This window comes from Salvelinus namaycush, chromosome 26, assembly GCF_016432855.1.
Source record: "Salvelinus namaycush isolate Seneca chromosome 26, SaNama_1.0, whole genome shotgun sequence".
Taxonomy (NCBI): Eukaryota; Metazoa; Chordata; class Actinopteri; order Salmoniformes; family Salmonidae; genus Salvelinus; species Salvelinus namaycush.
In genome coordinates, this window is record NC_052332.1 from 1556694 (window position 1) to 1570851 (window position 14158).

At 44.8% G+C, this 14158-nt stretch overlaps 1 protein-coding gene across 1 annotated transcript in view; it reads left to right on the forward strand.

The window, feature by feature from the left end:
- Window positions 1–14158, forward strand: part of LOC120021679 (protein zer-1 homolog) — a 60640-nt gene that overhangs the window by 1628 nt on the left and 44854 nt on the right. The window contains exon 3 of the mRNA XM_038965509.1: window positions 19–169. Coding sequence (XP_038821437.1) covers window positions 19–169 — 151 coding nt within the window. The remainder of the gene's footprint in view (window positions 1–18; window positions 170–14158) is intronic.

A 14158-nucleotide genomic window follows, 5' to 3' on the forward strand; every position in this document is an offset into this window, starting at 1 on the left:
ATGTATCTATCTTCACAGATACATGGAGCTGGTCCATATGGACAGTAACTTTGAGCCGCAGGACGGCTTCTTCCAGCTGTTCTCGGACCCGCACAGCACCAGGCTCACCCGGGTACAGCTGAGGGAGGACTTTGTGCGTGACAGGGACCTGGAGGCCATTGGGAAACAGGTGGGACATTGTGGAGGTAGATTAGTCTGGTCCCAGTTCTGTTTGTGCTGTATAGCCCCTGTGGACCATAGGGGTTGGCTATACAGTACAAACAGATCTGAGAGCAGGCTATAGGTAGACTAGAGTGCCCTAAAATGTCATACTGCTTTTGTATTTCCTGTAAAGGCAGCAGGGGCACTCATGGGTTTTCGAGTGATGGTGAATAAAAAAAATACATTGAAATCCCACAAGTGCCCCTGCTGCGTTTTTCATACATGAAACGGGTGGGGTGGCAGTGTTTCCTTCTGGAGGGCATTGGAATGGTTTCTCCAAGTACCTTAGGCCTAAGCTAACCTCTAAACAAATAAGCCATGACAATACCTTCTTTCTAAACAAATAAGCCATGACAATACCTTCTTTCTAATCAGGACCAAAACAACAGCCAGATGCACTGATGCAAAAAAAAGTATAATTATGTCCAATGGCAAAATTTTACTCATTGAAAAAAAGCACATACTATGAGTGAACAAAGCATTAAGAACACCTGCTCTTTCTATGACATAGACTCACCAGGTGAATCCAGGTGAAAGCTATGATCCCTTATTGATGTCGCCTGTTAAATCCACTTTCATCAGTGTAGATGAAGGGGGGAGGGGGGAGACAGGTTAAAGAAATGGTTTGTGTATTCATCCATTCAGAGGGTGGATGGGCAAGACAAAATATTTAAGTGCCTTTGAATGGGGTATGGTACAGTGGTTCCTCCTTTAAAACTTGCGTCATACTGCGCCACACCTTGCGTGCTGCCGCAGAATTCTGTGGCACGTCATTAAATTGTCAGCCATTTTTTGTTGCTGCAAGTTATTTCTAGTTTGACCACCAGAGGGCATCTTTGAGAAGCATTTGATACTATTCCGTATTGGCATTACCAGAGAATTTAAAAACATTTTTGTAATAACATAGTATATGGGATTGATTTTAAGAAATTTGGCTTAATTAATTTGATTAATATTATGGTGTTTCTATTCAGAGAAAAACGAAACCCACAGGGTTTCCATTAGGATGGAATGCAAAATATCCCGCTGTACAACGTGACGGTAGGGAGTAGGCTACAGGATTGGAGGATTCTAAATTGTTTACCTTCAAGAGACAACTTTGTTCCAATATTTCTGTAAATCAGTGATATTTATTCCCATAGTAATTCGTTATGGATCCATAACTAAATCAACATCTGCAATTTGAAAGAGTATTTTTTAATGAAATGTGTTTATTTGTTTATTAGGCTACTCTGCAGTCTACAATGCATACTGTAGTAAACATGGGAAAGTGAATAATTCCTTACATAAGGGAGAGCAGGCCATGTCTATACTACAGAATGCAGGGCACGCGGGAGACCGGTGTTATTTCATAGTTGTGATGTCTTCACTATTATTCTACAATGTAGAAAATAGTACAAATAAAAATACTGGAAGGAGTAGGCGTGTCCAAACTTTTGACTGGTACTTGCTTAATTAATTTGATTAATATTACGGTGATTCTATTCTATGAAAAATGAAAAACCCTCTGGGCTTCCGTTAGGATGGAACAGAAAATATGGCGCTGTACAACGTGACGCTCATAAATTCTGAGCGTTGTCAGTTTGTAAATTCAGACTGTTGAGCTCTCGGTGCGTGAACTGGACGTTAAGGCCGATGAGTAGGGTTGATTTGAGCATTCTGGCCTTACAACGGCAGTCAAGCACCCAAGCTAATGTTGGCTTGCTACTTCCAGACACAAATTTACTTGCTCTAGCAGAACTAGTCAGGCAGTTTTTGTGTTAACCGGAGCGTTAGTGACTGTGCTGCTGGAAACAATTTAATTACGCTTTTTTGCCGACTTTACTGACACCGGCCATATTCAACCGGTGTTGAGTAAGGTCATTATTCTGTGCTCTGGTACACTCAGATGAGAGTGCTCTGAAATCGGTGTAGATAGCCAGAGCGAATTTACGAAAGCACCCAAATGTCCATTGAGAACGCACAACGACTATACCATTTAGCTAAGCTAAGAATGACAGGAATTAATCAAGTCAGTAAACGTTGGTTAGTCAGATAGCCTTTAGTTAATATTCTGTCAAGTTTGATGTATATCTGCTAACGTTAGGTAGCTAGCTAACATACCGGTACATACTGCTGTAATGATATGCTATGTGGTTCGTAAGGACAGCGTAGCTAACAAATTGTCAGCCAACATAACGTGTAAGGTAACTTATTTGAAAAGTCATTACTTTATTACATTGAGTAGCAAGCTATCCCTTGGTCATTAGGGCAAATCTGGTCTGTGATAGGAGTTTTTTTTTCACACCTACCTCGGCTATTAGACTATTCTTTAGTAATGGTTGCATCGTCTATTGTTCAGCTATTAGCCCCCCTCCCCAACTTGCAACAAATTGTTGTTGTTCCCATCTCGTTCCTTTCCCTCTGACGCACTTTGTGCGTCAAGAATTCACTCGGTTGTGCGTCAAGAATTCTGCATACAGTAGCACGTTTGTATGAAGGTGTGGTTATTCACAGGCAAATTGTTATATGCTATTGAGGTACAGTTGTGTCTTTTTGTCGAGAGCAAAACTTTATTTTCAATCAAAAATAATTGTTCTGAAAGCAACTTTTTTCCGACACAAAGGAAGTCATAGCGGACACCTACGAAGAAGGACTGTGTGATGATGGCATCTCAGGTAAGCAGCACTGGGCGTTCTTCAGTCCAACTTTTACACAGCTAGCAGTTAGCTCCTACGATTCAGTGTATGTTCATAACATTCTACTATATTACATACATGCATACCGTAGAATGATAAATCATGCAATTATTATTCTCAAGCTAATCAGGCGTTTTGAGCTAAATGCTTTTGTTCTCGCCATTTTCAGTTGAATTATTTTAACTTTCTTTCATGGCAACTCATAAGCAGGCCATGTCATATTTGTTTCATAGTTGATATATAAACATATTTCATGACAGTGTAACGGTTAGCTTTTTTTTTTTACAGATGGATGAAAGAACACTATGTCTGTCACGAAGAGTTTTTGCAGCGTGTAGATGGTGCAGGTATCATTGCATATTTCCCATCACCTAATGAACAACCACAATACCAGTCTGGTGTTAAGCTTTCTGTGCTGTATTGATGTATCCTGAAAACGACATCTGCTGCTTTATATTGAACGGTCATAACTCAGCTTATTTTTTGTAGATATGAAAACAATAACTATTTTCTTTACTTTCAGAGTACGAGCTGATCAAGGGGTCGAAAATGTAGATTTTTCCAGATGTTCACTGTCCGAGGAACAGGCCGTGGAAGCTTTATTGCTGGCAGAAGTGCAACCAGAGGTAGTTAAACTGTTCTGTGTTCTTTTTCTCTCTCCATCTCTGCCTGTCTTTTTGTACATGGAACCTGTCTCACATGTATTAATTAAAAAACCCTGAAGATGTCAGCTGCTAATTTTCAGATTTACACCACATAAACACACAGCAATTTTCACTGGACTATCTGTTGCTGCCATGTCATGATTTCCCTGGGGGTTAACCTTGCAATAACCAAGTGGTGAGACACATAGCCCTCTATATTTAAATGTTTCAGGTACACTCCGATAGGTGTCTGCGTCACATACAGTATCTTCTATTGACATTATCTTCTATTGTTTGTCCTCATGTGTCTGTTTTTCAGCATAAAGTGCTCTGTAGCCACTTGGTGTGGACACCAGGTGGGACCCCACACACACACAATAACATCTCTCTAATTCACTTCATCCCTTTCCCCCTTCTCCCTAAATCCTCTAGGTTATATCAGCTGTTTTGGTGAACCCCTCCCGCATCTGAACTGGCTGACACAGAGGGCACAGCATGATCATAGGTGAGAGGTCACTTGGTCGGGTCAACAGGAAGTATTATTAAGGATGTGCTTTACATTGAAATACAGACAGAGATGTAGTAGTCCCAGAGTTAATGATCCAAGGTCAGTTTTGCATTTCACCTCCTGATGATTATGATCACTGACCGTGTTAGAATAAAAAAAAACAAGGCTTAATCATGCTCTCTCTCTATCCACCTGTCTCTCGTCTGCAGGTATGTTTTGATGTGAGAGAGGAAGCCAGTCCCGTCATTGCCACCTCACCCGCTCTTAAGATAACCTTCGGGCTGACTGGGGGCCAAACGCTGGTTATGAACTGAGAGAATATTAGGGTAGCACTGTAATTCATTAATCATATGCTGCCTGCCGCTGTTCTTACCTATTTCCCTTTCTGTCTTCTACACCTCTCTCTTCCTCGTTTTATAATACACACCATAGGTGCATTGAAGTACAGATTGAACTTGTATTTATAATATAATATTACAATTATAATGCATGTATTATGTATTTATAACACCTGGATAATGATCTTCTTTCAATAAAGCGTGTCACATTCTCCACTGGTTGAAATTAAGTATCTCATTGAAATACTATCCTGTGTCCTCAGATTAATGCAAATGAAGGGAGTTAGATATGCATCGTTTTTTTTCTGTATATATGAATTACAAATCAGCCTTTACTTAAATCATGTTTCTAGTCTATTGCATAGTTACAGTGTGTAATCATTGATGTCCCAGAAGCAGGAGTGGTAAACACTGTTGAAGTGTATAATTGTAATACATACATGCAGACATTCCATCATTCAAATAATGGAGTTTGAAATGACTGAAAAATAATATCTCAGAGATTCATACCTGAACTGCACCTTTATTTGCCAAGGAAGAGTACATTATCAGTGAATATATTCAATGTACAGGCAACAATGTGGGAATCTCATGCGCGGTAATAACTACAGTACATGTATATAGGACTTGCATCCGTGGCACAATAAAGTTATTATACTCTATCCATAGGCTTCATTAATGCCATTCGGACTTGATACAACAACTATGATAGCTGAGGTTCATAAGTTCTGAATTAATATTCATAGCAAACATTTTAGGGTCCATACACAGATCGGCTACATACTGTAGCTAGCTACACATCCATAGGTATACAGTTATTTTTTATCCTCCACTACATAATAACAAGTAAATAGTTAGCTAGATATGTTACTTCAGCTGCATTGGAAGGCAAGCTTACACAATTGTATATTCATTTTGCAGTAAATGCTTTAGCTAGCTAGATTCTTTACATCCACTGTTTCACGTGACGACAGCCTGGTTTGCTGGTTTTCTCAAGAGTCCCTAAAACATTAAACAACACAAATTATAAATTAATTCTCCTGTCATAACACTAGCTAGCTAGCTGGCTAATGTTAGCTAGTCAGCTAACTTGCTAAATAGCAATTTCCGTAAATTAACTTTATGACAAAAAAATATGCACAAATGTTTGTCTCTACATTAACTAATCTATTCCTCTCAATTGTAAATTTTTAGCTTGACTCGTTATGACGTTATAACCACTTCACATTTGGTTCCACCGTAATGTTTTGTCAGCCATCTTCACCCAGGGACGGGTGGCTCGCGTCAATTTCGTCTTTGGAACCACTCGATATGATTGGTCATATAAAAACCTTGGGACCCAAATGCATAATGAGTGCTCTAACTCCCCCTTGTGGTGTTCTGGAGCAATGAAGCTGTGACGCTGGGTACCTCTCAGTCCCGCGGTGCAAGCTCGCAACTTTTAAAGGAGGAACCACTGTAGTAGGTGCAAGGCGCACTGGTTTGAGTGTGTCAAGAAATGCAATGCTGTTCCAAAGCATCCCTGTGGAACACTTGTAGAGTCCATGCTGTTCAGAGGACAAAAGGGTGCAATTATTAGGAAGGCGTTCCTAATGTTTTGTACATTGTGCATAGTGAGCATAATGCTAATAATTCAACTGTCATGTTAATAAGGATAATTCATTAGCAGAAATGCATTATTTCATAACAAAATGTAGTGCAAAACGACTCACTGTATAATAACTGTTGTGCGCAAAGATTCAAACCAACTGTCCAGTGTTGACACAGTTTATATAGTAATAGACCTTGACATGAATGCCTATACATCATATATAATGGTTGGGGGAAACCGTGGTGGGGGAGACCGTGGTAAAGGACACCTGTCACCTTGTGTCATCCAACCCTCCCATTTGGAGGACAGGGACCAAGTGGTGTCCTGTTTTCACTAATCACCCTGTATTCAGAGTTTAGTTTGTCATGGTGTACAACATTGGCAGCTAAAAACTGAATTGCAGTGTACAGTCCATGCCTAAATAAATAAACAAATAATTAAATAAACAAATCAAGTGCTAAATGTTCTTGGGAGAGAGCATCACGGTCATAGCCAGGGGGTAAGCCCCGGGAGCCTCAATCAGGGTCAGTCTGGTCTTGGAGCAATGAAGACTGTGGTCCAGAGCCATTAAACAGAGCAGTCTGGTCTCTGTAGCTAGAAAGCTACCCCTTGACCACCACTGATCACGCAGCACCCACTTGGGTGATGCCCCAGCAGCCGATGGGGCCGCTGGAAGGCTCACCGCACCTCAGGGGTATTCTAAAGCAGCCTGTTGTCTTCCCGAGCATTTGTCCACATCTCTGCTTTCCTCTTGCTTAGGGCTTCTCTGCTCAAAAAACATAACATGCTAGCCAGTTAGCTAGCTTGCCAAACCAACCATCCTTCTGATCTTACTTGACAGTTTTATAATGAAATACACTGTTAATAATACGAATTTAAAAAATGCAATCAAAAACAACACATATTTACTAATATTTTACAGAATTTACCGGAGCGATTATGCTATGCTGCCTTTACGGTGTCACTCTGTAGTAGGTTAATATCCTTAATTCTTTGACATTCATGCACCATTTTGTAAAATGTATTTAACCTTTATTTTGACAGGGAGGAAATGTTGAGACCAAGGTCTCTTTTCCAGATGAGCCCTGTATATCACAACAATACATATCAAAATACTATGGCGTCAAATCGGCCTCTAAAGTTCATTGCACGCGAGAAGGCGCTGTCGAGCAAGACGAAACAACGTTGAGCAAGCAAACGCTGAGTCGAGAGCGCAGAAATTTGGTCTGCGAGCGGACATGCCAAACTTGAGCTTGCAAGTGTGACTCTGGGCGAGCAGAACATCATTGCCGCAGATCAAAAAGAAAAATGCCTGAATCCCAAAATATAAAACTGCAAGCAAAGAAACATGCACATTTTTTTTATTTGAAAGCATCAAATTGTTGAACAATAATCACGTCTTTGTCAAGTTTTCACTCTCAATTTCTTAAGTTGCTCTCTCAAGTCTTGGTATCTTTGGGTCTTTTTTCCCCGATTGGATTTCAGGCTGGTGGGGGACGGGCTTAGAGGCGGTGGGTGTCTAGAATGGTCACTTACACTGGAGTGATGGACGAACTAACAAATGCTTGCCCTTGACCTGTCCAGTGGGTCATCAATAGTTACCACAGCCACAAAGTCAGAAGGCCCGCCTACTCGACCAATCAGATGAGGGAGTGTCATGACACATATGCCGACCGGCTTGCAGGGGCAGACTAAAGACATGCATTTATTGTATCTATTACTCCGTCAATGATTCGGTTATTTAATAGATATAGTAAAACCAACTGTTATAAATACAATGTTTTAATCGGATGTCTTATTCAAACTCAGCTTTCATGCTTATGTTTGCCCTTAATCATAGTTACTTGTCTTAACCCATAATAGGTTTACTCCAATATCTGCATTGTTTTTAAAATGGCAGCATGTAGTCAAACACATTGACATAGCTTGAGTTAATTTTTTATTTTCAAAATCCACAAGTAAATGTTCACAGAAATTTACATTTTAGAAATTGGCAGATTTTTTGGGGGGCCTGATTTAAGATACTTTTGGTCATGCAGTGTAAGTGGACACCTCCTTGTCAAATATCTCATTCCAAAATCATTGGCATTAATATGGAGTTGGTCCCCCCTTTGCTGCTATAACAGCCTCCACTCTTCTGGGAAGGCTTTCCACAAGATGATGGAACATTGTTGCTGGGACTTGCTTCCATTCAGCCACAAGAGCATTGGTGAGGTCGGGCACTGATGTTGGGTGATTAGGCCTGGCTCGCAGTCAGCATTCCAATTCTTCCCAAAGTTGTTCGATGGGGTTGAGGTCAGGGCTCTGTGCAGGCAGTCAAGTTCTTCTACACCGATCTCGACAAACCATTTCCGACGCTTTGTGCACGGGGTCATTGTCATGCTAAAACAGGAAAGGGCATTCCCGCAAACTGTTGCCACAAAGTTGGAAGCACAATATTGTCTAGAGTTAAGATTTCTAAGGGGCCATGAAAAAGAGCCCCAGACCATTATTTCTTCTCCACCAAACTTTACAGTTGTCACTGCATTCGGGCAGGTAGCGTTCTCCTGGCATCCACCAAACCCAGATTCATCCGTCGGACTGGTAAAGCATGATTCATCACTCCGGAGAACGCGGTTTCCACTGCTCCAGAGTCCAATAACGGCGAGCTTTACACCACTCCAGCCGACGCTTGGCATTACGCATGGTGGTCTTATGCTTGTATGTGGCCGCTCGGGCATGGAAACCCATTTCATGAGTTCTTGTGCTGACGTTGCTTCCAGAGGCAGTTTGGAACTCGATAGTGTTACAACCGAGGACAGATGATTTTACGCACTACGCGCTTCAACACTCGGTGGTCCCATTCTGTGAGCTTGTATGGCCTACCACTTTGCGACTGAGCCGTTGTTGCTCCTAGACATTTCCATTTCACCATAACAGCACTTACAATTGACCGTGGCAGCTCTAGCAGGGCAGAAATATGACGAACTGATTTGTTGGAAAGGTGGCATCCTATGACACTGCCACGTTGAAAGTCACTAAGCTCTTCAGTAAGGCCATTCTAATGCCAATTTTTCTTTATGGAGGTTGCATGGCTGTGTGCTCAATTTTATACACCTGTCAGCAACGGGTTTGGCTAAAATAGCCGAATCCACTAATTTGAAGGAGTGTCCACATACTTTTGTGCTGTGTATATGTAGTGTATACGTGCAAAAAAAAATTGTATCATTCACATAAGATTCCACCTAAAATGACATGAACTTCCTCGCTACTCGCCTCCTTCTCAAAACCCATTGGAGGTCTGAGGGGAGGAACCTTGGGTCCTCTCCGAGGAGGCACAAAAAAAGGCAAGGAATCGAGGAAAGATAAAATGGCAGAGCTGTTGCATGTTTGTCTCAATATGGAATGGCAGACGTCACTGTGTGTTAAGGCAGGTTGCTTATTTAAGAATGCACTGAGTGACGTAGGAGCTGATACAGGTTGCAGGTGTCCCTTTCAATAAGAGAACAAGGATAGGGAGAGAGACTTTTAGGTTCCAGTTTAGAGAGATTTAGCTCCCATTTATTTGTCCCAAACAATGATCCATTGCATTTCCATATGTTTGTGGTTGGATATTGGACACACAGATAAAGGGGTAAATGCTGGAGAGTTCTTCCAAGGCATGGCTTGTTTGACACTGAACTAAAAGACAAAGAACTTTGGTATTTATTAAGGGAATTGGCTGCAGGTGCGTTTAGAGCAAGGATATGTATAGAGGTCTCTAGTGCCCAAAAGCATATCTTAACATGGGCAGCGTTGATACCATGCGATCTCTATACATCTCTATGGCTCAGAGGTGCCTGCATTTAAAGGTAAAGTTAACCAAAAAGTCTAATTAAAGTGACAGTTCCCTAAAAAGTATAAGAAAAATTAGAGCCTTTTCTACAGCCGCCTCCAAAAAAAACTGTCTTTGCTGGTTTTGCTCTTACTCCTCAAAGACTCAAAGCGGCCTGGTTTAATGCTCCCAAATCATGTCCAATCAATTGAATTTTACCACAGGTGGATTCCAATCAAGTTGTAGAAACATCTCACAGATGATCAATGGAAACAGAATGAACCTGAGCTCAATTTTGAGTCTCATAGCAAAGGGTCTGAATACATAAGTAAATAAGGTATTTCTGTTTTATTTTTATATATTTGCAAAAATGACAACAGTTTTTCGCTTTGTAATTATTGGGTGTTGTGTGTAGAATGATGTTTAAAAATATATATATATATTTTATAATGACATGCTGACCAGACTGGACACGTCGCGTGCGTAAGCGTTGCAAAATAATTTTTGAAATCTATGTTATTCAATTATTGCACCCACACTGCTCGCGCGGCCCACGAGCGTCTGCGATGCCAAGGGCTAAAATAGAACTCCTTTCTATTTCTGACGCAGATCTCGCTGAAAGTCCTGCCTCTCCCATCTCCTCATTGGTTTATAGAAGCAGGTACCCACGTGCCATCTCCTCATTGGTTATACCCACGTGGGTGATTGAAAGACGAACTGTGTTGCCGGTCGTCGTGGTAAAAGTGTAGATGCCAATCACCATATAAGTTCAAAGATGAAAAAGCCTGGAAGGAGGAGAGATGACTAGAAACGATTCGGTTGGCCGTTTTATGTGTGGATTAATTTGTCGGAGTAGAGGACCTTGTGCAGTTCAGGTAAAATAACAACTCAATGTTTATATCCCAGGACAAATTATCTAGCAACAGCAAGCTAGCTAAATAGGACAAATTAGCTAGCAAGTGCAAGCTAACTAGCTAAATTGCCATACATGTTTAATGCTTTTCGACCTGTCTCCAAATTAATGTCATTGGTTCAGTTTGTTTTGATATTTTAACCTGCGTGTCGTGATCGCGTTTGGTGTAGGGGGACAAAATAAATGTATGCACGATAGCGCATTATGGCGCACGCGCGCAGCCGGTTTGGGTTCGGTGTAAAGGCTATAACGTAACAAAGTGTAGAAAAAGGAAAGGGGTCTGAATACTTTCCGAATGCACTCTAGTTGGGGTTTGAGTTTGGACACCACTGGTCTGTGGAGGTGGTGTAATGGTTTTCTTCCTGGGATGAAGGAGAGGACCAAAACGCAGCGCGGCTAGTGTTCAACATGATTTAATAAACAATAATTTTGAACACTACAAACAACAAAACAATATATGTGAAAACCGAAACAGTCCTGGTGCAGAACACAAAGACAGAAGACAACCACCCACAATCCCCAACACAAAACAAGCCACCTATATATGATTCTCAATCAGGGACAACGATTGACAGCTGCCTCTGATTGAGAACCATATCAGGCTGAACACAGAAACAGACAAACTAGACACACAACATAGAATGCCCACCCAGCTCACGTCCTGACCAACACTAAAACAACCAACACACATAAGAACTATGGTCAGGACGTGACAGTACCCCACTCCTGAGGTGCGGACTCCGGACGCACCCCTAAAACTCCAGGGGAGGGTCTGGGTGGGCATCTGTCCGCGGTGGCGGCTCCGGCGCAGGACGAGGACACCACTCCACCATTGTCTTTGTCCCCCTCCTTAGCGTCCTTTGAGTGGCGACCCTCGCCCCCGACCCTGGTCTAGGAACCTTCACAAAGGTCCCCCCTAGATAGAGGAGACAGCTCAGGACAGAGAGGTAGCTCAGGACAGAGAGGTAGCTCAGGACTGAAGGGCAGCTCAGGACTGAAGGGCAGCTCCGGACAGAGAGGCAGCTCTGGACTGAAGGGCAGCTCCGGACTAATGGCAGCTCCGGGCTGAGGGGCAGCTCATGACTGGAGGGCAGCTCATGACTGGAGGGCAGCTCATGACTGGAAGGCAGCTCATGACTGGAAGGCAGCTCATGACTGGAAGGCAGCTCATGACTGGCGGGCAGCTCATGACTGGCGGGCAGCTCATGACTGGCGGGCAGCTCATGACTGGCTGGCGGCTCTGGCAGCTCCTGACTGGCTGGCGGCTCTGGCGGCTCCTGACTGGCTGGCGGCTCTGGCGGCTCCTGACTGGCTGGCGGCTCTGGCGGCTCCTGACTGGCTGGCGGCTCTGGCGGCTCCTGACTGGCTGGCGGCTCTGGCGGCTCCTGACTGGCTGGCGGCTCTGGCGGCTCCTGACTGACTGGCGGCTCTGGCGGCTCCTGACTGACTGACGGCTCTAGCGGCTCCTGACTGACTGACGGCTCTAGCGGCTCCTGACTGACGGACGGCTCTGACGGCTCGGGACAGACGGGCGGCTCTAATGGCTCGGGACAGACGGGCGGCTCTGACGGCTCGGGACAGACGGGCGGCTCAGATGACGCTGGGCAGACGGATGGCTCAGATGGCGCTGGGCAGACGGATGGCTCAGATGGCGCTGGGCAGACGGATGGCTCAGATGGCGCTGGGCAGACGGATGGCTCAGATGGCGCTGGGCAGGCAGGCAGTGCAGACGGCGCTGGGCAGGCAGCCGACTCTGACCTGCTGAGGCGCACAGTAGGCCTAGTGCGTGGTACCGGCACTGGAGGTACTGGGTTGGAGACACGCACCTTAAGGCTAGTGCGGGGAGCAGGAACAGGGCACACTGAATTCTCAAAGCGCACTATAGGCCTGGTGCGTGGTACCGGCACTGGTGGTACCGGGCTGAGGGCACGCACCTCAGGGCGAGTGCGGGGAGAAGGAACAGTGCGTACAGGGCTCTGGAGACGCACAGGAGGCTTGGTGCGTGGTGCCGGAACTGGAGGTACTGGGCTGGAGACACGCACCACAGGGAGAGTGCGTGGAGGAGGAACAGGGCTCTGGAGACGCACTGGAAGCCTGGTGCGTGGTGTAGGCACTGGTGGTACTGGGCTGGGGCGGGAAGGTGGCGCCGGATATACCGGACCGTGCAGGCGTACTGGCTCCCTTGAGCACCGAGCCTGCCCAACCTTACCTGGTTGAATGCTCCCCGTAGCCCGTCCAATGCGGGGAGGTGGAATAACCCGCACTGGGCTGTGTAGGCGAACCGGGGACACCATGCGTAAGGCTGGTGCCATGTACACCGGCCCGAGGAGACGTACTGGAGGCCAGATATGTTGAGCCGGCTTCATGGCACTTGGCTCAATGCTCAATCTAGCCCAGCCAGTGCGGGGAGGTGGAATAACCCACACCGGGCTATGCACACGTACAGGAGACACCGTGCGCTCTTCCGCATAACACGGTGTCTGCCCGTACTCCCGCTCTTCACGGTAAGCATGGGAAGTGGGCGCAGGTTTCCTACCTGCCTTCGCCACACTACCCTTTAGCCCCCCCCCCCAAGAAATTTTTGGGATTTCTTCTCGGGTTTCCGTGCTAGCCGCGTACCTTCATAACGCCGGTTCCTCTCTCCGGTTGCCTCTGCTCTCCTAGCTGCCTCCAGCTGTTCCCATGGGAGGCGATCCTTTCCAGCCAGGATCTCCTCCCATGTGTAGCAACCCTTGCCGTCCAAAACGTCTTCCCATGTCCATTCCTCCTTTCTCTGCTCCTGCTGCCGCTGCTGTCGCTGCTGTCGCTGCTGCCCGTTGCCACGCTGCTTGGTCCGGGTTAGGTGGGTGGTTCTGTAATGGTTTTCTTCCTGGGATGAAGGAGAGGACCAAAACGCAGCTCGGCTAGTGTTCAACATGATTTAATAAAGAATAATTTTGAACACTACAAACAACAAAACAATAAATGTGAAAACCGAAACAGTCCTATCTGGTGCAGAACACAAAGACAGAAGACAACCACCCACAATCCCCAACACAAAACAAGCCACCTATATATGATTCTCAATCAGGGACAACGATTGACAGCTGCCTCTGATTGAGAACCATATCAGGCTGAACACAGAAACAGACAAACTAGACACACAACATAGAATGCCCACCCAGCTCACGTCCTGACCAACACTAAAACAAGCAACACACATAAGAACTATGGTCAGGACGTGATAGATGGTTTCGGTCATAGTGTAGGAAGAGGCCGATAAGGTGATGGTGAAGTGAGACAGTGGTGATGGTGAAGTGAGACAGTGGTGATGGTGACTGATCTTGTGATCCATCCTGATCTAGAACCTGCAACTCCTTTTCTGACTCCAGATCTTGAACCAGCAACTTGACGCTGTAACTCACCCTCTGACTTTTCACTGGCAGAAGGGAATTACAACAGGAGAGGTTGTGGTGTTATGCCTGCTCCTGTAAGCCCCTCTTCTAGCTGTTG